The following is a 25,726-nucleotide window of genomic DNA, read 5'->3' as shown; positions in this document are numbered from 1 at the left end:
GACGGGCCCACATACTGTCGCGTGTGTATATAACCACGGGTAGCCTTTTCCTCTCTCTGTGTTTAGATTAACTCTTTCATTGCAAACATTATTTATAACTCACGCTATTCATCGAGACGTCTTAATGTCATCATCAAAAATCCACAACCGCGGCGTCATTTGAAAAATGTTAGATGATGTTTGTATCTGTTTATATGATCACAGATTACTCCTGTTTCATGTGTGTGCGTGTGTTATTTTTTTTATCCCTCAGTCTTGACATAAGTTCATATTAAGCGTGCATCATTAAATTGCTGAAATGTAGTCCTGCTCTCAGAAATTTTTATTTTTAACCACTTGTCAATCACGCAACTGGAAACTTCAGTTATTTCCACAGAAAATGTAATAGCTCTTTGTTTTTTTAAGGCTTTGGTAAGTTTTCACAAGCATTACAAGAATTACATCTTAAAATCAAGCAGCTGCTTTTGACTGTATGCATATGTTGTTGCACTGCTTTGAAAATAGTGAAACCAGACTTCAATCAGAGGCTGTCCATTGTACATGAAATTTCATCTTTTGATTAAAGACAGGTTTGGATTTTCAGACCATCCTCCTTTTATCATGACTAGAACATTATAATTAGATTCCCTATTGTGGAAAGACTGTAACTAAATAGTTCAGCCACAAAATATGAATGCACTCAGTCTCATGATATTGGAAACATTCTTAGGTTGAGCCCAGATTTCACTCGAATGGATAATTGACCAGTGCGGCTCCACAAAAAGCTCGTGTGTTTTTAAATGTTCCACATTCGCAGGCGGTAGCTTGTCAATCTCGTAACGTGAGCGGATCTGTGAAGTCTCGACGACGTTGCTTGTTTGGGTTCACTTTGAACTCGCTCTGTTCTTGTGCATCGCTGTCTGTCAGATATTTTCTGAGTCTGTTGCATTGTCTTAACAATTATGAAATAATTTGAAAGATTCCCCTGGATTGTGTTTGCATGGCAGAGCTTTAGAGGAACTGTGTCGAAATTGTTTTCACATTTCCTGTTCTGACCTGGGAAAAAGTGTCCATAAATCTTCTTGGAGAGTTTATAATGTCTATGATGATCAAACAGGAAAAAATGCTATAATTCCTGTATAAAAACACTGGAAAATCTTGACACATTTCACACTCAGATTTTTTAAACTGCACTTTTAAGTGCTGGTGAACTGTGTGAGCTCATATGCAGCCAATTAGATAAATCTGAAATGCTAGAGAGTGGGAGAAGACGGACACAAATGTCAAAGATGGGGGAAAAAAGAAATAAAATGTCTTAATTGCAGTATTGTCCTCTATCTCGCTGCACTGGCTCAAACCAAAGAGTTGCGATTCATTTTCTTTAAAGGCCATTAGTTTCACAAAGAAACAAATCAGGGAATTTGAAAGACATCCATTCATTTTCTGGGTATATTAAACATAACAAATAGGGTCACTTTGGGTCAGCAAAACAAGCTGTAAAAACACAATCAACATATGTATATTATAAGATTTAGGAAACAGTTGCGTCTTTACGCGATCAGGATAAACGATGTAGCATTAACGTTGTGTATTCGCTATCCTTTAAGCCCTTGTCTGGCCTATATCATCTCCTGTGGGAAATATGTGCCTTTTTAGCTTTCAGGGCTTTACTGTGCTGTCCAAGCAGTTACTTTGTCTCTGCTATTTGCTTCCTTTGTACAGTTTGTTTATTGAGATGCATATGATGAGGTGAGACCAAAATAACACGCTGAAAGATGCGAAAGTGTTCCAGTTGGCTAGGAGAAACTGAAAATGCACTTCAAGCTATATATTTTGCTTAAATTAGTATCTTGTGAAGTATTACTGACTTTAATCTATTTTAGCTGTTTAGATCCATATCGGGAGTCACGGTTATCGTATAATGTTCTTTTTGAAAAAAATGAGAACTGGTTTTTCAGACACCGATATCAAACATGTGAAACTCCTAACAGCTGTCTGTTATGCAGTTTTATTTCAGTTTACAACACCGACTGTATGTGAGGCACACCGTTCAAGGTTAACCTCAAACTTCACTCCAAAAGCGGTGTTTGACAAGCTCTGAATGGTCCAAAATAGACTGCGAAGATGCTTCAAACCCTCTCAAAGTAAAAACTATGAGAGGTCAGAACTTTGGCTGCAGTCAAAAGACACTTTGTTGAGCCTCTTTGTTGACAATAAATAAAAGACTGATTTTGTTGACACTCCAAAAAACAGTGCTATGGGTGACTTCCAAGGAATGTGGGCACATTTTTGGTTTCAGAGCTGACTGATCGGGATTACATGGGTGTCAAAGCTCAAACAAAAATTTCAAGAATGCAAAAACTCTGTTTTTTGTTCTTTGTCGGAGACGCAGCCTCGCTTCGTGATGAGATATGAGGCAAAAGATTTACTGAATTAAGATCCGATTTCCAGCTTGGGAAACATCTGCTTGTGTAACTGGGAAGAATTTCAATTAGTTTTGTAGATTTGGTTTTTTTTTTTCAGCAGTAAATTTGATATATGATTTTAATTCCACTTACGGTTTATAAGCCTGTCGTCAAAAACTAGTCAAGTTTTTTTTTTCCTGTTTTTTGATGTCTAGTTTCTCAGCATGTGTGCTCTATATTAACTTCACTGTAATGAGAGCCACAGGTGGCTGTGAAAAAGCACTAACAAGATATATGTTTGTCAGATGCGGTTACAGTGGCGGATCACACTTAAGTGAAATCTGTTGAAGTTGTATCCCGGAAAATCCTCGAGTATCCAGGCATAAAAACTGCAAACACGAGAAGAAGAAAAAAGCCCATCAAGACTTAAAGGATGGCAGATTCAACCATCTGCATGTGTGCGCTACTGACGCATGAACGGTAGGTAAAAAGTTGTAAACACAAGCGCTGATCAGAAACTTTTTTTTAACCCGCCAGTCATGCTCCAGCACCACATCCACATGCATGGACGGTGTGTAAAAAGCTGTAAATACAAGCGCTGATCAGAAACTTTTTTGTTTTTACAGCTCGGTGAATGAAGGTGTGGAGATACGGGATTCAGTAGGTGCAGGCGGCAGCGGAGCGAGGCCATTCTGGGAGAGATAAGGTGAGTTTGTGGTGGGCGCTGGTGTAACGGCTGTCACCGCACATGCATGCTTTGTGTACACACAGGGTGTTAAGAGCTGTCAGACAGGTATGGCTCAGGCTTGATCTGAGACGTGATTGATCGCACAGGTTCAGGTGGAGTTCACGGGAGGTCTCTGGTATCATTGGCGAAATGAGTGACAGACACAAAATAGGGTGATGGAATATTATCAGGAAGCCATTTGTAATGCGGGGAGAGCCTGGATCTCAGAGGGGTGTTGTCTCTCTGAAATGAAGTCATCCATCAACTCAACTTCATATTTGATTAGGTCACGAGTTGCTTTTAAAGAGAAAGAGAGTCTTTACTATTATGCTCCTTAGTCATAGAGGATTAAGGCAAAGAAATGTTCGGTTTAAAGTGAATAAAGTTAAAAATGCCTTCTGAGATTGTTTCAGAAAAATCTGGCAACATACAAACCCCCTTCCTGGAAGTAGAGCAGAGCTACTAATATTTTTTTCCTACCACTTTGTCACTTTTAGAAAATGGGATCAAATTAGAAGTAGAATAAAATGTCATGTTAGCAGTGGTGATGATTTTCTTTGTTTTATTCAGAAAGTAAAGTTTGTAGTATTTTGGAGTGTTGGTCAGGGGAAAAAAGCAATGTGATTACATCAGTGTGAGCATTTTTTTCTTTACTCTTTTCCCTCACAGTTTGCAGACTACACTCAAACAAAAAAGTCAGTGTCACTGTAGCTTTGCTGCTTTTACTTTCATCGTACACTTTATCAAGAAAATAATGGGCAGATTAATTTATAGTGAAAATATTCTTAGGTTGTAATTCTAAATTAAATAGTTGGTCATGTTTTCACTTGGATTGATGCCTCTTATTTGTAGCCATAATGAGAAGATTAATCAGAGATACAGGAAGGACTAGAGAACTAAGAGGAAGGAACTAAGTCTAATGTGATCTTTATGTAAACAGTGTCCTGAAATGTCAGTTTTTGCTGTGTGTTTTGTAATTATCGATTCAGGACCCTTTTGTAATTTGAGTATCCACAATGCCATCGACATGGCCATACATAATCTCAGACCAATTACACGTTCATAGGGACTTTATGAAGCATTTACAACGCATATAAAGCATTTTTACATCAGGCCTCCAGAACTGCATTCAGCTTGGAAAGTATTAACCGAAACAAAAAAAAACCAAAACAATTTTGTGCATTTTGATACTCCTGCAAAGAGCGGGCTGTTTTTTGGAATCAGCCTGTTCACATAAGTAGGTTTATTCCAACATTCAGCGAGTTACTCGGTCAAACCCACACAATAACCGTGTGTCTGCGGCAGTTCATTCATATCTGCTGGAGATCTTACAAACTTGTCTTTCATCCAGCGAGCAAAGCGGAAGCTGCAGGAAAGGCTCTAAAAACAAGAAAAGCTGCATGAAAAGGCGCCGAGCACAGAGTGATAGAAAGCAGCAGCCCAGCAGCACACAGCCTGTGCTCCCGTCTCTTTTCTCTGGCCTCTGTTCCTTTAATAAACTCATGGTTATCTAGTGTAACAAATGTCTCGCTGCCATCATCAAGTCCAGGCGAGGAGGGAGGAGTTTTTAATGTTCAGTTTGTTCTATGGATCGATGTCTGCTGGCATCGCCTCTCCCCTCGCCTGCACCGTGCGTAATATACTGTACCATTACCAAACGCTTTTTACGCGCATTCCTAACACATTTTAGCCACCGAAAACAGCCTGCGGAACTGACTGACACGCGTCGATCAACATATGTGGCACTGATGGACACAAACGGATCGTGAAAGAAGAAGATTCGCAGCCCGTAGGAGGAAGAAGAAGGTGAAAGAACGATCCCGATTTAACATCTGTTTCCCCCCCACCGCTCTCTCTAAAAACGATTCCTAACTGGATTTTTCTTTATATAGTGAGAGAGACTGAAGTAGTCGGAGAGCCACAATAAAGACTCACACACACTCTCTGTCTATGCATGGACTATCGTAGACCGCATTCAGTTTTCACCTGGGCACAGTAGTGAACTGCGACTCCAGAAAAAAATGCCACGGAGGAAACAGCAGGCACCCAAACGGGCTGCGGGTAAGAGATTTTTTTTTTTGTCAAAAAAGAACCTGTGTGTGAGATTTGTCGATATTTGTTTTACGATTCTGCGAATAGCGTGTCTACAACACAGGGTTTCCCTTTCAAACTTTTATCATGTGGGACCCCCGAAGAGATACGAATCAGATCCTTCCGTTTAGTAAGAGATTGTCCCGAGGAGCCCATCAGAGCAGGTTTTCTATAAATGTACATGTGGCTATGGGTTACTATGTCCTGTAGAGAAGAACGTGAACGCAGATAAAGTGAATTTAATAATACGGAAATGAAACTAATTCTCATTTCACTCGGGACCTTCTAGAAGCCCAGTGAGGGGGATTCATCAGGGACCTCAGACACCAGTTTTTGGTATCAATTACTGTAAAAAGTCAAATGTTATAAAACAGTAGAGGAAGACTTGCAGCTTTAAGAGCACTTCTGGGATGATTAATTAGATTAATAATGGAAAACACTAGAAAGGGGGAAAGGAAGGACAATAAAGCCTTCTAGGTGCCCCCCCACCCCTCCAAAAAAGAAAAAAAAATACTCATACCATGTCAAGGGGCATTTATTCATTCATTGATCAGAAACTTTCTTTGCCCATACTTTTTTTTTTAACCCTCTCTCACTGCATTTGATTTGACCCGCATGAAGTGTGGAGAGGGGCTGAAAGATGTGGAGCTGCTGGATCCGTAGCAGATGAACTCTGTATGAACTCTTCATAATCTTATGGACAAATGGAGAATGGGTTACACTCACTCACACACACTCTCTCTCTCTCTCTCTTACACACACACACACACACACACAGAGGCACCCATATACACTCCATCCTTGCTGCTGGCAGGCAAAACAGGATGTGCACACTTCCACAACACACACATTTTTACTTTTTGTGAAGCGGGGTAATCTAGTCAAATGCTTATGTACATTCTGCTGTTTTGTTAAAGCACACAAACGACGCTATATGGAGGCCCGTGCAGTGTGTGCTGGAGGCCAGCATGTTAGTTGTAAAACGGTTTTGTAAATGTTTGTGTTTACAGCTTCTCTTTTTTAATGCAGCACTGTAGGGAAGCTGAATCTCAGCGTTTCTATCCCAAAGGACCCCCTCAAAAAATACCACTAAACTTAATTTTTGCTTATAATATTTAAAAATAAAAAATCTAAACTACACAAAAAGGTCACAAATTACCTTTGACCACTTTTTAAGCAGCGTTAGCAATTGTGCTATTTAATGTAAATTATAATGTTCCCAAAAAGGCTGCCTCATTACGATCGAGCCGGTGCATTAAAACTAGATTGATCAAGGGTATTTCAGCGTTTGAGGATGCAATTACTTGGTTGTGGTGTGCTGAGAAGTTATCAGTCTTTATTATGGTTGCGGATGTAGCAACCAGATGGTGATTGTTCGCTGCCAATAATAGCGTCTCTTTATACCCGCTTAAGATACTGAGACCCTTATCTGCCCGGCACACTCTCAGTTTACACACACACACACACATAGACACTCGGTGCCATACAGTCACACACTAAATATTTTTCCCACATTTCAGTCGCCAAAAGCCCTCTTTTCTTAAAAACAATGCCCCCAGTTTTATTCAGAGAACTTTTGAGTAGATGCCTAAGTGATCCCTTTACACGCTCTCAGCTGCCTCGCCTGTACTCTGGTAAATGTGTCAGCCCTATAGAGAAATAAGCCTTCCAGAAGAGTTTCTTCATTGTTGAGGTAATTGTCTCCTCTTTGACAGGCACATTCATCAGTGGCTTAATGGTCAATCAAAAGTTGGCAGGCAGAGTGTTTTCATTCTTTCCTATCCACTACATTAGGAATACTTAATCAAAATGTCTCCCGGTAATGGCTGTGAAGAGTTCATGACTGACTGATCCGTTGTCTGTGCCGATAGAAAATTAACAGCTCGGCACTGGAGAGATGTGGGCCTGCAGATAAACAAATTGTGCATTAATATTTCATCTTCAAGACCTGGGATGTGCTATCAAGCGGTGGAATATTCCTGGGCTGTGTTGTCATTTTTCTCGCATTCTTTTTTTTTTTCCTCCTGTATTCTTGAAGGCTCTTTGCAGCTGTAACTCATTTCACTTGATGACTTTACTGGGGTTACAGAGAGTGACGACAAATTGATTACCTGGCAGAGCAAGAATGGAGCGAAGAGAGGCGCAGGCTGACAGTCATGTTATAATAATATGTTTAATGATGTGTGGAGGGGGAACAAGGAGAGAGGAGTATTGAAATAAGAGCATGGAAGATGCAAAGGAATAGGTTTCATTTTTGTAGGGCTCTTAAAGATGCAGTATCCCCCCCTTGGTAGGAAATAGTGTTTTGCAAGGTGTTGTGAGGGGGTAAAAAAAATCGCAATTTCCAGCTCGAGCATTTATTCAAAGGACATGCCGCACTCAGGGCTCTTGCATTCTCTACTGGGGATTGTATTATTAATAGGCGTATTTGTAAATGTGAGACCACAGTTGTATCTGATTTACTTCCTTTACATACAGGGTTTGTGTGGTAATTTAAAACGCCAATTACTCACCAGTCCGGGATAGGATGCACTAAACCTTTACTTTATTACTGAGAAAACATCACTAAGGCCGAGGCTATCAGGCTGCAGATTCCAGGATGAAATTTGTGTATCGGCTTTATATATGGTGTAAACGTAAAGCCCTATAAGTGCACGGGATGCATTTTTGAGTGAAGGGAGCCATATGTTATTTTGCGGCCGTGGGAGTATTCCTCTTTCTGTTTTTTACAATAGCTCTCTGCCTCAAACTGTTAGCCCAATTTGCTGTTAACAAGATAAATTGGAGAACAGACAAAGGCATTAAGTGTTGCAGTGCCAGCTAGTGACTGACAGCAGCTTGTGGGAATTGGCTAGCAGAAATTCCTCCTAAGTGGTTTGTTCAGAAAACATCCTACGATCAAGGCAGATGTTGTTTATCCAGTTTAGGTAGAAAAAGGAAGTCCATTTTGTATGGCAAAAACTGCGAGGAAAATGGCAGCAAGTACAAGAGAGTCTTATTGTATTTTTTTTAAAATCCCATTACTGCTCTCATTCCTCTGTATTCACTCGCTTTTGTCTAAAGCCTTTGTACCGACTTTTTTCTGTGATTTTTCTTACATTTATTTGACTAATTAAGATTTAAAAGGAATGATGGTCTTGCTAGATTGAACTTTTTTCGATAATTTAACTGATCTCGTGTATGTCTGTTTTTTTATATTTATCCTGTGACTCTGACTCTAGAGTACAGCTTTTTGACATACTGAGCTTCTCCCCATACTTGATACGGTTGCATCATCAGGCTACAAGTTAGGAATCAATGCATGGCACAACATATGGTGACTGCCCGACCCTTTTACAGAGTACACCCCATAATCTTACATGGTTTTCCAGAGAAAAGACAGTGCATGACAACAATGAGGCAAACCATCTTCTTGGCCTTGGAAAGCATGTGATTGTTACTGCTAAAAAAAAAGCCTCCATGTGCCTTTTTTGCCATTTTGATACAGGAGATAATGAAAGTTTTTGCAGACTAAGATGAAAAACCTCCCCTTACAATAAAAAATATGTAGTAGTCATTTTGTAACAGTGCTCATTCTGAGTGCAAAACTCTTGTTTGAATAGTTACCAAAGGATATTATCATTAGCACTCATTAAATCAGTGTATTTTTATGCACCATATCTCTGTGAATTTATTTCAGCAGGGCAAATATTTTGTTTTGATCAAATCCAGCCTTGAAATTTTGTTTTCTTATGAGCAAACCCGACTCTATGTGCACACTTTGTTGCAAAGCTTGCAATTCTCTAACTTGCAGCCGCTCCCCATAGAGATATCCTTTAATAACTTTCTCCTCATCAGCTAGTTTTCTTGCTGTATATTCTCGCCACGGTGGGGGGAAAAAAGGGAGGGGGGGTGGGATCAAGTCAGGTGGTTCCAGCGTGATCTCGTTGCATTTTCTCCTGCGTGCTAGTTAGTTGACAGGTGTAGATGGCTAATAGTTTGGGAAGGTTTTTGTTTGCGTGAGAGGCAGACAGTGTGGTGCACTGTCTAGGTGATAAGAACCAAGACTCCTGTGCCCTCCAGCACAGTGATCTCTCTCCTCCGCGCTGCGCTCTCCTGTGTGGAAAAAACAGCCTGTTATGATTGGTCTCAAGGCAAGTGCCTGTGCAGTGTTGCACCTCTCTACAGCAACTGCTCATTCACCTTGCCTTCCCTCAGAGACCTGCACTAGTTTCCAGGCAAATGACACAATTTGATATGCCGTTGGGGTGATTCATGTGGATAATGTTTCCATGTGATCATCACTGCAGAAAAGAGACTATTTCTTGTTATGTTTTTTTTTTTCCTCATTAAGTCTGACAATAACTGGAATATTGGGAGAGTTTATTGCAAGGAGGCTAAAACTCATTATTTCTGCTAGACATTCCAAGTACAAAAGAAATTATGTTATGGTATTTTGTCCAGGTCCCTAAAGATGTAATGATTTACAGAGGAAAATAGGGAGGAGACTTTATAGCTTTGGTTGTTCATTTATGTGGATTTAGAGGATAAGAATGCAAGGCGAGTTTGCAGTTAATACAGTAGCACTGAGGACCTGGTATTGATTACACAGAGGAGGTATGGTGTGTCTTATATGGTTTATGGTAAAGCGGACTGCAGCTCATATGCTTCGTATTATTGTAATGATATACATTCCTACCATAGTTTATGCCGCTTTGTCAGGACATCATCTGTGTCCACGCAGAGTCGAGAAGATGTAAGTGAAGAAATCCATCTTGTAGTTGTTGACCTACATGTGTAGTCAGTCAGAGAGCATACGTGTCGGCCATATGGTTAGGAGGTTTTTATATACAATCACAGCCGGATCAGGTTAACCTAACCTGTGAGGCTTTTCAAAGCTCTTAACATATTATGTTTCTTAAAAAGAGGTCCTCTCCAGATTTAAAAATCACATCTGCTCAGGTTTCAGGGGTGGGGACCATCTGGGGTTCCTGCGCTGCTTTAGCTCAGCAGCAATGTGGCTGATAGTTTCAAGTAGAGAAAGATCCCCATTTAGATGTTTTTCACCGGTTCCTGTGTTAAAAGTTTACTTTAACTTATATCATATATCTTACAGTGATGTAAGATGCCCAGTAATGAATGAATATGACATTTCGCTTCAATATGCAAGCACCAAAAAAAAGAGAAAGCATTAATCTTAAGTTATCCGCGGTGTACCTGATTTGCTTCTTATCAAATCCTTAATGAGCTTCAATTAAGATTTATTATGCAAATTAACCCTCGGCTGCTACTGACTGCAGGAGCAGGAGCTATGACAATATTGTGCTAATGGTGTGATCTGTAACAATTACAAAGGTAAGCTGCCTTCACAGTGCATGCTCCACGAGCCTCTGCGAGGTCAGACCACTAAATATGCGTTCAGGTGTTCTGGAGGTTTGGAAAATTGTTTATCAAGTCTTTATCAATTAGTCTTTTAGATAGCAGTAGATAGAGATGTGATTGTTTCCCTGATATGCGATGTGTTCACAAGCATTGCTGCTGCTTATAGCTGCTTGTTTTTTTATAAAGTGTTTGCCAGTATATGTATTTATTTAGCTAAACTTAAACAAAGGAAGGCAAAGGGTAAAGGAAATCTGAGACTGTAAACCAAAATAAGTTGACAGAGCTTAAAAAATAGGCAGCCAGCTGTATTTATTAAAAATGAAATATTTTCAAAATAAAAAAAATATTCAGCTGTTTGATTCCAGCTAAAATCAAATGCTCATTAACTGAGACTATTTCAGTGAATATTTCTCTCTCTCCGCCTCTTAAACACAAAAATAAACGTGCGGCATTGTTATTCCAACACTTAAGGCCTGGACAGGTAATGTGTCTAATTATCTCATCAAGTTAATTAGTGGAATTAATATTCATTACTTTTTGCTCTTGCGTTAGGAGCTTTCTTTTCACATTGAAACGAATGTCAAAATGTACACGTGCTGGTCATCAACTCAGCAACTTCACTCGTGCTTTTACAAGTTAGCTGTTCTGACTCAAAGATAATCAAATCGTAAGCTAGACACTAAATATCCCGTGGGGAGAAAAACAAAGAGCTCGGAATGACAGAACATCGTTAATGTCCATAATCTGCTCTGCAAACCCAGAACCTTATCAAGAGGCCCGCTCTGGACCCTGCAGTATTATCCACAGTATAGAGCATACCACCCACAAACACGCACCAAATAAGCACAGTGATGTACACTTCTAAGTGGTAATTACCTCATTAACTCAAAAAAGAAGAAAATGTCACAAGAAACTCTACATATTTATGTTAGTTGGGTTTTTTGTTTGTTTGTTTTCATTTCATTTTTATTTAATTACTTTGAGTGGCTGGGTTTACCTTCACCTTTACTGAGCTACACATTACAAGCAAAATTCAAAATGCTGGCACACAGCCAGGCTCAGTGGGCATGGGTTTCATTTGAACTCTGGATGGGACACATTAGTCAAGGTCCTGGTGGTCCTGCCACAGGAAATTTCAAACAGTCCGTTTCATGCATTCCAGCAAATCTTTATGTACAAAATTTTCCATTTTCTGCATTCATGTAAAGGGAATTTTTCTTTATTTATATAAACAAAATACATATTTTAACAACTATACCAAATAAATTGCAAATATTTGTCATCGTTTAAATAATCCTGAATCCTAAGACACTCCAAATACAGGCCTGATTCACTCTTCTTGCCTTTTTGGTGTATTTTGTTGGGGGAATCAAATAGTTTTAACGTGCATGTGGCACCTATTCATATTTCATGATTATCTATTCATGAGCAAAATTTCTGCTCATGTTAAAAATCTCTGCACGATGAAAACATGTGGCACATATATATCTTTGTTTTGTTTTCAAAGTAAAAGTCTGTGCAAACGCATTTCTTCTAAATATTAAGGAGGATGCATCTTTTGTGCCTCCCCCCGACTGAAATCCACACCTGTGCCACAGCCTTTGAGGTTATGACCAGAGGAATTGCTGCTGGACACTTTACTCTAGCACTGCATGAAGTTGTGAACCTTGCACCTTGTGTAACTTCATTTACCACGAGGCTGATGGCTTCCTGACAGCTTTATAGCCTACGTGTTTTATGAGTCGTCATGCAGCACAATTACATAGGAGCTAATTTGATGAATCAAGTCAATGTTCTGCCGGCTCTGTTGACCTTGGTGGCCTGTGATCGTCCGTCTCTCTTCGGGGGTCATGCAGAGGCTTTCGCATTTTGTACTATTCGGTTACAGTTAGGCAGACAAAGAAAAATAGAATTAACTCACACTTCTTATTATTGCCAATCAAGATTTGTAATGAGAAATTTTCTTGCCTTGTTTTAAATGTCTTTGGTAAACTTTCAAATGAATCAGTTAATTAGCCTATTTTGTATTCCATCGTATTGGAATGCAAAATGATTCCTGTGTTTCTGATCTTTTTCGTTTTAATACACATTATATAGACTCGGTTGTGGAAAACAAGCTGAAATGTCATTTGGAGGTATTTTGTAATCTTCATTCTATAATTAACTGCATTTAAACACTTTAAATTGTCTAATTTATACCGATGTGTTTCAGTGGCATGACCGCAGGGATCGAATGCCCAAAAAGCAATAAAAGACCTGGCCACAGTTAAGATGGAATAATATAATTTGAATTTTTGTGGATTTTATAAACTATCAAAACATCCCAAAAAATCTGCTGCAGTCAAACTGTTTTATATTTGAGTAACCACACACTGGTTAGACTATCAGACGGTTTAACAAGATTTAATCAAATGATTTTAATAGTCATCTTACGTATTACTTGTTACAGATACAGAAAGCTTAAATTATAAATTAAACACATAATGTAAAGTGGTGAAATAATAACTCATATTAGTCCCACTGAATTAGAAACCAGACAGCACTCTCATGATTCTGTGTTCTTAGTGCTTTCAGTGACGTTATCTAACAAACTCTTCTCGCACTAGAAACACTGATTTAGGGGAGTAGAAACTTCAGCTTGCTAATTAGCACAGCTTTCAAATGCTGAAAGGCTCATTTGACAATTTTTGTTAGCAGTAGACACGTTTTAATGTCAAACTGAATGTAAAGTGACAGGAATAAAGAGTTTGTTTTTTCTTCGTGGCGGGGGGTCCAGTGGATCATGCACTCTATTAAACACATTACCATTCGGCCCCGTGACACTTTGAGGTGCAGATTGGCTGAAACCTAAACGTGGTCGTGAATAAAGAATGACAGTAAAGTTTCCACTTTACTGTGTAACTAATATTTCGTGTGTTTTTTTTAAATTATTATGGTGATATTTCTATTTTGCGTTATTAAAACGGTCCCCAAAAATATTGTCAAATAAAAATCAATCAGTAAAGTGCTTCATTTTTCTCCACATACATAAAATTTGTCTATTTTTGTCGACTGAGTAATATTAGCCACAACCTAAGCATCCTGTAGATCTTTACAGAGCGCTAAGAAAGAATTTCCTTCTTGAAAGCATCACCGTCATCATCATGGGAGACTCCAAAAGTGGAAAAAATCAGAAAAACACAAGTGTTTAAAAAAAAACCTTGGAAGCAGATACTGTTTACCTGTTTGCCATAAAACTAAGAGACATTGCTTGGTAAAAATACCAAACATTTTCTTTGTTTTAGCTTTACTGCTGTACCTAAACGGTGCCTGAGACTTGCACGGCATCGTGTTAAGAACCTTCTCCTTAGGGCTGTGCCTGCCTGTTTGTGTCTACAGTATGTGCTGAGCTAGTCTGTTGAAACAGCTTAATTGATACTCATTAAACAGCAGTGACAGCTTAGGTATCCATGATGAATGTTGAATAATTCTGTTGTACTTACAACTTGATTAAGGAGAAGCACACAACATGTCAGTGTTGTAGCCTATGGCTTGGTCTGTGTGCACTTACCAGCAATGATTTCTTATTGCTACCTGCAGTCTGCCTTTAAGTTAATCTCAAGCGTTTGTGTGTGTGTGCCTGAAATAAACAAGTTTTCAAGCACTACATAAACAAGTATTAGAATTTCGCACGAGGATTAAAAATAGTTTTTACTTCATTTGACTTTGATTGTGATAGATTTTGCAGAGAGTGCAACACCAACCAATATACTTCATCTATAAATGTGAATAATGTTGACTTTTCTTTGTGTTTATTCAGCCACAGTCTGGCATTTTCATACAATAATAAAGTCAATGGATGTCAGGCAGATGAAAAATGTGCATCTTGTATTATTTCTGTTAGAAATTAAAGGCAATTGGAATTGGTTCAAAATTGACTGTCTTTGTAATGAGTGCATGACGAATGGTATAATTTAGAGAAGAAAATGAATGCTAGGGAACCAAAAATATTATTCTGCAGCATTTTATATGCTGTGATATTCCATGAAGATGAACTAATTTCACTAAATACCACATAAAATCTACTCATAATATTTTTCTACAGTATCATAAAACAGTGAGGATCAGGTCACCGGGGCAGATTCAGATTGAGGCAGATTCTCAAGTTAGTGTGATTTGATTTTTAGCGCTGTCTGTTTGTCTTTCTGTCAGCTGCTTTACGCAAAAACTACCCGCCCGAATTCGATGAAACCTGGGGGAGAGGTGGATTATGGGAGAAGAAACAGCCTATTACATTTTGGGTTGGATCCGCATCACTTTCTTTTAAACTGGGAGACTAGGCACTGGCTTTGGTATCGGTCTGTGCTCTCTAAGTACCCTTCTAGGGTTTTGTTTGTTTGCTTTCTTTGACAGCCTTGGATGAATAAAAAAAAAAAAGCTACATTAAAATCCTTATCATTTTCAGATTTCGAGGCCTGCACAGCTTCTCAAATTGCTGACATCTGATTAAACCGACGTTCTGTTCCCATAAGAGAAAAGAAGCCTTTTCTCCATTTTGAGAGTAGATGAAAGAGGGGGAATTTCCGCAGAGGATGGATTTACAACTTTATCCTCACATGATTAATATTACACAGGGAAGTCTTTGTACAGGAAGCAGCATGTCTAATTATGGTCCAACTGTGTCTTGACTGAGAGCAAACAAAGAGGAACTGCACTGACACGTCACACAAACGGTTCATGCGGGTGCGGGGTGATGTCATCGTCACCCAGATTTCATGATGCTAAGCCCACAACTGATTGAGCAACGGCAGAAGTCTGGCTTTCAGTATACTACGTCCAGCTGGCGACTGCCTCCTAGAAACTCTGTGGGCATATGGGTTTAGCTTCAATAAAACCCACGGCCGCCGGTGACGTGCATTTCCTTCTTTTTCATGTTTTCAAGGTTACGCATTTCCACCAAACACATAACCTCACCACTTATGACCTCACTGATGATAACTACAGTATGTCTACATTCGCCGTACTGTTAGGAGCAGATGCAGATTCATCACGCTCGCCCCCTCTGCAAGAATTCCAGGGACTCCATGTCCTCCCACGTTTGCCTGTTCATCATATATCTCAGCCCAGACATTCAAGAGGTTGCTAGCCAGGCCAGCCATAAGTCTTCCTGTCCATCAGGACGGCACCGTGTTTCTCTGCCTGATTTTCAGCTGTTACTTGTAAACCAGAACAGCATTCTTTAGATTAACAGAGTGACAGGGAGGCCTCTAAAAGCAAACTATAATAGTATGATATGTTACAGTCATATTTTATGGCTTTTAGTGTGTGAGGTCGTGCATGTGCGTGTGTGCAGACAGATCAGCTTAAGGATCTAATAGGCCTGCATTGCACCTCGGGGAGTGTAGAAAATAATGGTGCTGTGTTACTGCTGTTTATCATTAGGTTGATAATGATAACACGTGCACAGCGCAGGAAACCTGGCCGCACCTGGTCATCGTCACAAGTGGACATCACGTGTGAGGTTATTCTTCTCATTCTTTTAGTTTGTTTTTTAATATTTAATATTTTATTTTTGTCATGAAGTGTGTCTGGCTGCAAAAAAGTCAATGATATAGAACTAACTGTCAAAATAAGTTGTGTTCAATCCAAAACCGCTTAAGGTGTCAAGGACACGTTTTCCTCCCTCCCATATCCTGACAAACATTGAGTCAGCAATTGTCTGTTGTATTTTCAGTACTCTCATGCCACCCCCCCTCCCCACCCACCCCCAGGCCATTTTAAAGTTGTAGAAAGTGGTCATTTTCTCTGTGTCAGTGGGAGGTCAGTGCTGTGGCAGTCAGCAAAGCTATTCGGTCTGGTGAAACAGAGTCTGTTGGGAACCTTAAAGACATTTTGTCCGGTGTAGTCGCCTCTCACTGTGTGTCTTCACGCCTGTCGCTTTGTACTCCTTGTGCTCGTAGAAAGTCTAAAAGAGCTCGAAGCATTTGTTGGATTGCTTCCAGAGCTCCAAACTTTTATTCTTGACACCTAAGACTACCCAGCTGTCAATTTTAAACCTGCTTATTAAACTGGCATATATGAATCTTGTCGAATATTTCCATTTGCACGGCTTTACTCCGTCTGTGTGGTCATTTGTCCTTGTGTCAAAACTACTTCTTGTTATACCCAGCTCCTATTCAATCTGAATACCTACCTGTCCTTGCAGCTCCCTGTGTTGGTGACTGACATGTCCTCTCTGTGCTGCGTACTGTATCCCTGGTAACTGTCGCCTGGGGCCCACTCACTCATCCCTAAAATGTAACAGAGGTCACACACAGATCATTGCTTTAGCCAAAGGCCCTGACTTTAATACAGAGTGACCTGCACAGGACACAGCGGTACAGCAGCTGGTCAGTGATGAATCTGGAAACCTGCTCCATCATCAGTATTATAGAGAGTTTGATTGTGTGGAAACCTGACCTGGATGAGAGTGAAAAGCAATCCAATAGATGAAATACTAACATTAATATAATATTATTTTGATATCAAAGAAATATTAAAAAATAAATAAGACAAGATTTGGTCACCTACTAGTGAATATTTATTTGCTTAAACTATGAGTAACTACAAAAAATCTTCTGTATTGTACAAACCACGCTGACTTAAAATAGTTATATTACCCTGATTCTGTCCAAAAGTATTTAAAGGTGACCGCTTTGTAGTTGCAGTTGCTCATGGTACTAATGGCACACTAAGTAAGCCATGTCTGATTAATTAACTAATTAAAGCTGAAGATATCAGTTGTCATCTAAGTGATCCTTTTGACAGCTCCCCATCTGCACTATAGCTAAAGAGCTAACATTAGTTAACGTTGTAACTGCACAGATTGAGATGTTAAACGAAGGCTCAGCATTACATGTGTGGAGATCCAGATTAAAAAATTACATTTTTAGGTTTATATCTATTTAAGAATGTCATCGACTGTTGTTTAAATACTAAAAATACACAGTAAGCTCCCATGAGATTTTTTTGTAGTCTTCTCAAACATGAAAATGATGCACTCTCTGTGAAATATTGAGACGGGACTGATTAATTTTAAACATTGATTAAAAAAACCCAAATACGCAGGTTAATTGTTTAAGGTGGGCCGTCCGGCTGATGCTTACGTGGTTAAAATCTTGGGAAATTCTCCAAACTTTTCAGAAAAGCAGTAGTATTGTGACTTCTGCTTGTTTTCATAGGTTTGGGTTTTTCAGACCTGATGCAGTCTTCCTCGGTCTATTGAAGTGACAGAAATATATGTTTCAAGCATTTTTTAATTTCACATAACTTTTCCTCCCACTTTAATTTCGACATGCCCGTAACAGTCACCGAAGAAAGCCAGCCGGTATTTTCCATATGTGCGAGATCTTCGAGTAATCTATAATCTTTGGTACAGCACTGGCTTGCGGTTTGAGTGGGGTCAACATCACCCTGCCCTTGTTGCTGTCTAATCAGTGTGTGTGTGTAGATGGTGCTGTAGTGGAGGCGAAAGCAGTGAAAAGAGACATCTGCTTCAAAACTTCTTTGAAGAAGTTGTTTTGAGCCTTCTGCACCTCCTTTCTGCATAGCCTCGCCTCTCATACTCCCTTGCTTTCTGCAAACTCCGTCCACATATTCCCTCGCCTCCTGGATGTGACACCATCTGTCCATGTGAGCCAAAAACCTACGCAAGTCCTTTCGAAGTTTGTTAATCACTCGTCTTCTTTCATGTACGTTTGGCTCTTACGTCAGCGCACCGTAATCTCGTTCTTGCCTAACTGCCATTGTGACCACACAGAGTGCAGACAGGGCCCATTTTATCTCACGCCATGAATATTTCCTAAACCTAAACAAGCAGCGACGGAAAATGGATATAACAATAAGAGAAAACTGGAAAGTAGTTAAGTAAGTACTTCTAGCTGTTAGCAACAGGAAGATGGCGCAAATGACCTTGCATGCTTAAATGGCATTGAACATCCCAGAAGTAACCTCATCATTATGAAAAGTTGTTACATTACACTTCATCCATATCTTATTTTGTAATTTCATCTTATGAAATGTAGTTTAGCTCAGTCCTTTTACATGCTGCATGTACTTTACCGCCTTGAAATCTGTTCTAATCCCTAACCAGGAATTCCCGTCTCCCTCAGTGAATTAGCTGTTGATGTGGCGGATCAGTTTTACCCAACTTCCAGGGGGCGTCCTGACTCTCCAGCCTCACTGAGGCTGAGACTGATCTTCGGCTGCTGCCTCAGTGTGTCTAAACACTTCTATTTTTCTAAAGCCTCGCCTGCCACATCCTCACATGGCACAGCGAGGCGAATAGCACTCGTTGGTGCTATATGACTATTTACAGAGTGTGATAACGAAATGTATCTCTTCATTCTGAGACTTGTGACTGAGGGTGACTTTGTAGTGTTTACACAGCTACTTTCAGATTGTCCCGCTGAAATATGAGAATTAACCTGAGGTGCCACACGGGACTGTTTTAGTTGGAGCTTATTGACATCTTTGTGTCTTTAAAAAACACTCTGTGTATCAGTCGGATTTCTACTCATTGAAATTTAGCTCGCTAAGAGAGAGATGTTGCAAGGGTCTTTAACTCATCAGCCTCTGAGCGCGCAACCTTTTTGTATGTATGCTTTCTTTCTTTGAGTTGTTCCTGGGTTTTTGCATGTGTTACAGTTGTGTTTGCATGTGTTTCTTACATGCTTCATGGCAGCCCTCACACCCTGGCAGCGACCCAGCTGAAAAGTTCCGGTACTGTCCAGACGCATCCTTTAGGGACCTCATCAGACCCTGAATTTCCTTCCCCTCACGCCTGAGGGCATCCATATTCATTTCCTCCTCTGATTTGGGGAAAATGATGAAAGGCTGGCTTTTTTCCCATCTCTTATTTCCTGCCAAGGTTGCCTGCATTTTAATGCGACGTAAATCTGCAAAGACCTGCAAACATGCTCCCATTTGGACATGGCCAGTTCCATGTTATTAGTATCATGCCATATCAAAAAAAAAGGAAGTCCCAGGGTTGTTAATGTTATTGTAATACGATTCCTTAAAACTTTAGTGTGCATCAGTACGATAATCCATTTTGTTATAAATCTAGCTCGTAGTTAGGCTCAATTACTCCAATTTCACTGTAAGCTGTATTTACCTGTCTTTTCCATAGGTCTGTTTCTCATAAAATGAACATTTCATTCACTCCTAAGTTATGAGTGCTGGATGATATCATGGAGATAACTGCACTGGTTTGAAATAAACCTGTGATTAAGCTGGTGGGTGGGTATTTACTCTTACCGGAGACAGGAAATGAATGTTAATGAAAATAACAGTCGCGTACAGTAATAACCCAACTCTGTAATTATTGGCATGCTTTGATGATGCCATATATACTCAACACACACATGCGCCTACTTAACTAAACCTCAGGTAGACTATTAGCTCCACTAGCAGGATCCTGCCCTCCGCTATGCACAACAGTGCTCAGGGTGGGGAGGCCTTGCCCAATGAAGGAGCGGGCTTTCAGTTGCCGAGACAACCCTAAACACACATGTACACAAAGGAAAGGTCCCACTGTGAGAGAGGATCATCTCCACCTCTGGCTGGATAAAGAGCGCTCCACACACTGGAATGCACTCCTGCCCTACAGGCGTATGCAGCAGTGTGTATATGCAGTTCGCAAGCATCCCACACACCATTCATGGAGTTTATACTTACACCCAGAATGCTGTGTTTGTGTTTCCCTGTATTTAACAGCAAAGCACATTAACAGGTATTAGAAAAACAGCACTGTGTTTTGCTTGAAATACGAGGTGAGATTCTAGCTCCTAATAACAAATCTGAGATTTGTACCAAACACAGGAAGTCGACCGTAATAAATTATTAATCACGAAAAGCTGTTTTCAGACATTTAAAAAAAAGAAAAAAAAGAATTATTATTACAAAATTGAATCTGAAGACTTGCCGTTTTGTCTCGTGTCGTCACCGCGACAGCTCACTCTCAAAGATGGCACTTGATGGTTTTCACTAGTGAATTTAGAGCGCTCAGAACTTCATCCGTATTGTTTGGCTTCAAATCTGGGCCACATATGATAACAGAATTATCCCTCTCTACAGTAAGCGTGTGGAAACTCATGCAACGGTCTGTCATCTGAGGTCTGCAAGATGCAAAATAGCTTGTGGCTGTGGGTGTCTGATAGACCTCGGTTTCTTTTATGGTGCAGCTTCAACTCTACGCAGAGAGAGTGTGGGCATGTATCACTCTGACCCAAACACACTTTTAATGCTGACTGGTGCAGCAAAGTAGTTTGTGTATTGCAGCCGGTGCCTCTTTCACCATGAGTGCAGGTTATATTTTGGTGGACGTGGTGTCACCTGTGCATTTATATAATGCCTTTTCAGAAAGTTAATACACTTTGTGTGGCTGCGGAGGCTGCGCTTTTGTTAGAGTGTTTGAGCGGTCAGAGCCAATTAAACTGTTTTAAATGGGTTAACTTTTTCCACATTTCTTTACATTAATAAAATTCTTACTCTAGGCTGTGCAGGTCAAGTTGCTCCAGGATTACACACACATATATATATCTATAAAGGAACTTAATGTTAGGCCATCTGGAAAATACAGCTTTTAAAGAGGGTGAGTAAAACTTAAGCGCTGCAAAGGGACACAATTCAGCTAATTGTAAACAGCTGCAGGTGATATCACCCTTCAGACTACAGACAAAGCAGGGGTAAAAAGTCCTACTGAAAAGCTCTCAATTTAAAAGAACACTGCAATCCAATCTATCCTACTGAGGAAAATATAAAGTGTCTGTTTTAACAATAAATGTTACCAATTTACTCTGTCCTCAAGTGACAAATGTTTTTTTTTGCAAACATTCAGGCTTTTGCACTGCAACATCCTACAGGCAGAAACCCCTACTGAAAAGCCCATTAGAATCAAATGAATGTCAAATTCTGCTAAGTGTTTGCACATGACAAACATCTAACATGGCTAATTGCAGATAAGTGTCAGGGTGAAATGTGTTTTGAGCCTAGGATGGTGCAAAATGGCGTTGTGTATTTCTGTTTTAGTATAGTAGTGATAAAGCCGAGGTTTGGAGCAAATGTGCCACGAGATTTCCTTTAGAAAAGCAGAAACGTTTGTCTGCATCTTCAGTGTTTGTCAGCGTTGAGTCATTGTGGTTGTTAAGGTCATTTAAGAAAGAGCAAAGTTAAACGCTTCTCATGTCTCATGACCGACATCTGCATTTCTTGTGAAAATCAAAAGAAAGGCACATACTGCACAGACTGTTTGTAACAAGAAAACAAGTCCTGGATTTATTTTCCTTACACATTCGGTGCATTATGAATTAGGGTGTCTGCAGGTTATGAAACAATTTATTCATTTCCCTTAAAAAGGCCTCAGAACCTGTTAAAATTTTTAAATTTTATTTACCAAGATCTTGATTTCTTTTTCTCTTGCCTAAAGGCAACAGAGTTAGTTAAATTTTTTTTATGTGTCAACTGTCAAGTGACATTACACATCCATACACTTCATGTGAGCCTGGTGTGATCGTTGATTGTCTGCACACGAGTCTGTTCGGTGCTTTTTTTATTTTGCTGCTGCCAGCTACAATAGCAGCTCATTAACTCATATATATGTAAGTATGTGTCACATCTTCCAAAACTTCACCAAAATACTTTAATTGGTTAATCCAGTTAAACATTATCTGAGTGTAGGCTACGCTTAGTGAATAATTATATATAGATGTCAAAATTGGATGTAAAAAGTCAATATGTTTGTTGTTTATTTAAATAAATTACAGACCTTATTAACTCTACTTGGAATTAGTTGGAAAAAAAACATTTTTTTTTGCAATTAGTTGATTATTTGATGATCAGAAATAAACTATAATTATATTAATAGATTCGTTAAGCAAAACATTTAAAAAAAATCCCCCTGCTGTGATTTTCAGCTGTTACTCTAATGCTATTTGAATTTTGAATAATTGATCACTTAACCAAAGCAGTTTAACAAATAGATTCACCGTCGTGCAGCCTTAGTCTGTTACAGTTTTTTTTGTCTCAGCTGTAATGACTCCCCGTATTTCACATTGTGTTCCCGTGTCTGTTTGTGCTGGAGTTGTAGAGCTTCAAGTGCTGTAGTAGTGCGACTGGGCACCATCTTGTGTCCTGAGCAATAGCAGCAGGCTGTTCCGTGGCAGCACACCAGCTGCCTGTAGTTTAGGGGAAGAGGCACTGGGCTGGCCTATCTCAGATTTGGGTCTCTGAGTTATTGACCCTCGTTGATAAACCCCTCTGAATGACACGGGCATAATTCAGCCTAAAAGTTTGCACTGTCACCGGGATGAGCTCACTGTCTTCGCTGAATATATGGGTGCAATTTTCGAAATAGGTTTATAGCAATTCTTGAGAGAGGAGGGCGAGATAGTGATATTACTGACTTTATCACTGCAGCTGAGCAGCATCTAGCACCTCGGTATCTCTCTATCCCTCCACTGTAGAGCGGTGAGGGATCACAAAGCACATACATTGTCTGTATTACTAAAGCAAAAAGAAAAAAACAGAGTCCAGCTCCTAATGGGGGGCAGGGAAATGATATGTCATTATAACAGTAATGCTCTATTATCCGCTCTTATCATACACTTACATGTTTTTTCTTCCCTCTGGTTGGGTTTTACATTTACTTTAGTTGTATCCTAACTCAATAAATGTTGCATTGTTTGTCTTCTTGCAAATGGATCTTGCTCAGTGGCTATCTGGATAAGCATGTGGTGTGTGGTGCATTTTATCAGATGGACAATTTGCTTTGAATTAGTATTCAAGTGCAGTTTCTTATGTTGCCATTAAGGGCTCACTTTACTGATTTCCTTCTCAAGTGATATAATATGTGATCTAATGTGTAATTTAAGGACGTGATCAAATTTTGTTCAAACTTGTCTGATAGATGTGATTTTCAGTGTTCCGTCTCTATATTTATCCTAAAAATGACTTCTTGAAGTGAGTGAAATAGAATCACACTGAATGTAATTAAATAATGTGAGACTTGTTAAGCAATAGACAAAATAATGAGTCATTCTGTCTATAAACTGCACCTTTAATCCCATTTAATTTTTTCCCCCTCCATCAGGCTGCATTCTTAATGTATTTTGTCAGTGTAATGTGAACAGCTCATTGTTGAAAATTCACCGAATCTCTTTTCTTCCTTCTTCCTTTTTTCGTTTCACGTGTGGAGACAGAACCTGAACCCATAAGAATCTAATATACTGAGCCCAGTATAGTGCATCCCATAAATTGATTTTGACCCAGCCTTTGAACAAAAGGAACACTGTTGCATTGCCATCCGCGGCTGATGCCACTCCCTCTTTGGCTCACGCTGAATACTCTCCTTTAATAGTGTGATGGGTGGTAGCTGACTGAAAAAAGTGCCTTATTTAGTTGGTTGGGGAGAGGTAGGCAGAGCAGGGATGGGGTTTCTGTGACTGGCACCGATCAATCACTCTGTGAGGGGAAGCTAATGAAGCAGGCTATGGTTTATTAAAGGGTTAGCAGAGAAAAGATTACTGCAGGGCCCAGGCTTCCCAGAAGCCCAGTGAAGGAGGATACAGTGCATGGCTAATGGTTAGGGGCTAGCCGTAAAGCAATCAAGGTGTTTACTATAATCTGGCTCCTATTATGTGATCTATTATGTGGGTGTGAATAAAGACGGTGTTGAAATGTGTCTTTTGGTTGAAGTTGAAGACAAAGCAAACATTACAGCGCTAAAAATCTTGCTGTTTGCGATCAAATTGACACAATCTGGGGATGCCAGATTGCAAATTTATGGTATAGAAAACACAATCTTTCACAACATGTGACCTCTGCCAGTTTGCCGTTGTTTTGGCATTTGAAAATAGAGCCCTGATTTAAGGCAAACACTCGTCGGATGAAGTCAGTAAAATAACCTTATTCTGAAGAAATATGAGCACGGTGAAACCGAGGCACTCTCTCAGATAGTTTGAAAGACAAATGAGTAGCAGGGGAGTGAAAAATGCAAAGCAGATGTTTTTCTCACCGTTTTTAATGGCAGCAAGACATTACTGATGCCATTACAGAGACCTTTTATGGCTTCTTTTAATCCCCTGGCCTGCCTGAGGAAAGGAACCCCTTGTGGTGCAAAGTAGCCTCTTTACTTCGGAACGACAATTTGAACCCATTTCCAACTCACTTCCCTAATCTGCCACAGGGTTTTACATGGCTTCCTCTGTAATTATTCTGCTCTGAAATCAAAGGTAAAGAGGCATTAAAATGCACCTCCTAGGTAAACATATGCTGCTCATCATATAGGGCTTCACTCAAAAGTGTCTTCAGTAACAAATAGTTCCAAAATCCTGCAGCTTGGGCATAGCTTTGCCTCCCTGCTGCAACTTATTTCGGTCATTTGGTTCACATTTTCAAAACAAAGCAATGCCTTATAATGAGATCCGATAACTGGCTTCTAACTCCGGTTGCACATTGGAGGGCTTGATTTACATAGAGTGTAGCGGCCGTTGTCTGCTTCGTGCATCAGGCCTAACCTGTAAAGCTCAGAGGAGCACTTACAGGGGTCTGGTTAGGGGCTAAAAATGAGGAGGAGATGAACTATATGGCTCCGTCCCGCAGTCCAGCCGACAGTATATCAGCGGAATCGCAGCTGCATGGGTGTGTATGTGTGAACGCTCTGCCCATAAATATCTCCCCCAACCCCAGCCCCCCCCCCTCAACCCACCCCAATGGGGCCTCTCTGATGGTGATGGCGAAAGGATGTCGCTGTCTGGGTGATTGAGTGCTGCTGGTCCTGGCCCTGGGCACATCCCTGCGCTCTGAGCCCAAGTGGGAGGCCTACTGCTGAGCGCTGGCCTGAAGGGACTAGCCTGAAGGCGAGCAGCCGCACAGCAGCAGGATGTGCCTCTCCTTCTGTCTCTGACAGAAGAACACCAACTTGGTGTAACAGCTTCATTCGCTATTACCGGAACAGGCAGTGGAAAGTATTTAATTAGCCTAATGTTTTTAGTTTTAAAGTAATCTATCTATATGATGTATCTTATATTTATATATACATGTACAGCAGCCTTATCTGAACTTGCACCCCATCTCTCTAAGCCGTTGTCATCCTCGCTCACTCAGAAATCTGAAATAATCAAGGCGCAGTAATTAGCCTCACTTG

General features: G+C 40.1%; 1 protein-coding gene across 2 annotated transcripts in view; it reads left to right on the top strand.

The window, feature by feature from the left end:
- Window positions 1–4,560: 4,560 nt before the first annotated feature.
- The window catches only part of tshz2 (teashirt zinc finger homeobox 2), a 39,526-nt gene continuing 18,360 nt past the window's right edge, over window positions 4,561–25,726 (top strand). Inside the window, exons 1-2 of one of the 2 annotated variants that reach the window (XM_004560322.3) lie at window positions 4,561–4,917; window positions 5,004–5,172. In XM_004560322.3, the coding sequence (XP_004560379.1) occupies window positions 5,133–5,172 (40 nt within the window). In that variant the 5' untranslated portion in view covers window positions 4,561–4,917; window positions 5,004–5,132. Of the gene's footprint in view, window positions 5,173–25,726 lie in introns of both variants that reach the window. The other variant, XM_004560321.3, reaches the window with a different exon arrangement.

Source organism: Maylandia zebra, linkage group LG20 (assembly GCF_041146795.1).
Source record: "Maylandia zebra isolate NMK-2024a linkage group LG20, Mzebra_GT3a, whole genome shotgun sequence".
Classification (NCBI taxonomy): domain Eukaryota; kingdom Metazoa; phylum Chordata; class Actinopteri; order Cichliformes; family Cichlidae; genus Maylandia; species Maylandia zebra.
Note: the sequence above shows the minus strand (reverse complement) of the source record. Positions and strands in the feature narration are given on the sequence as shown.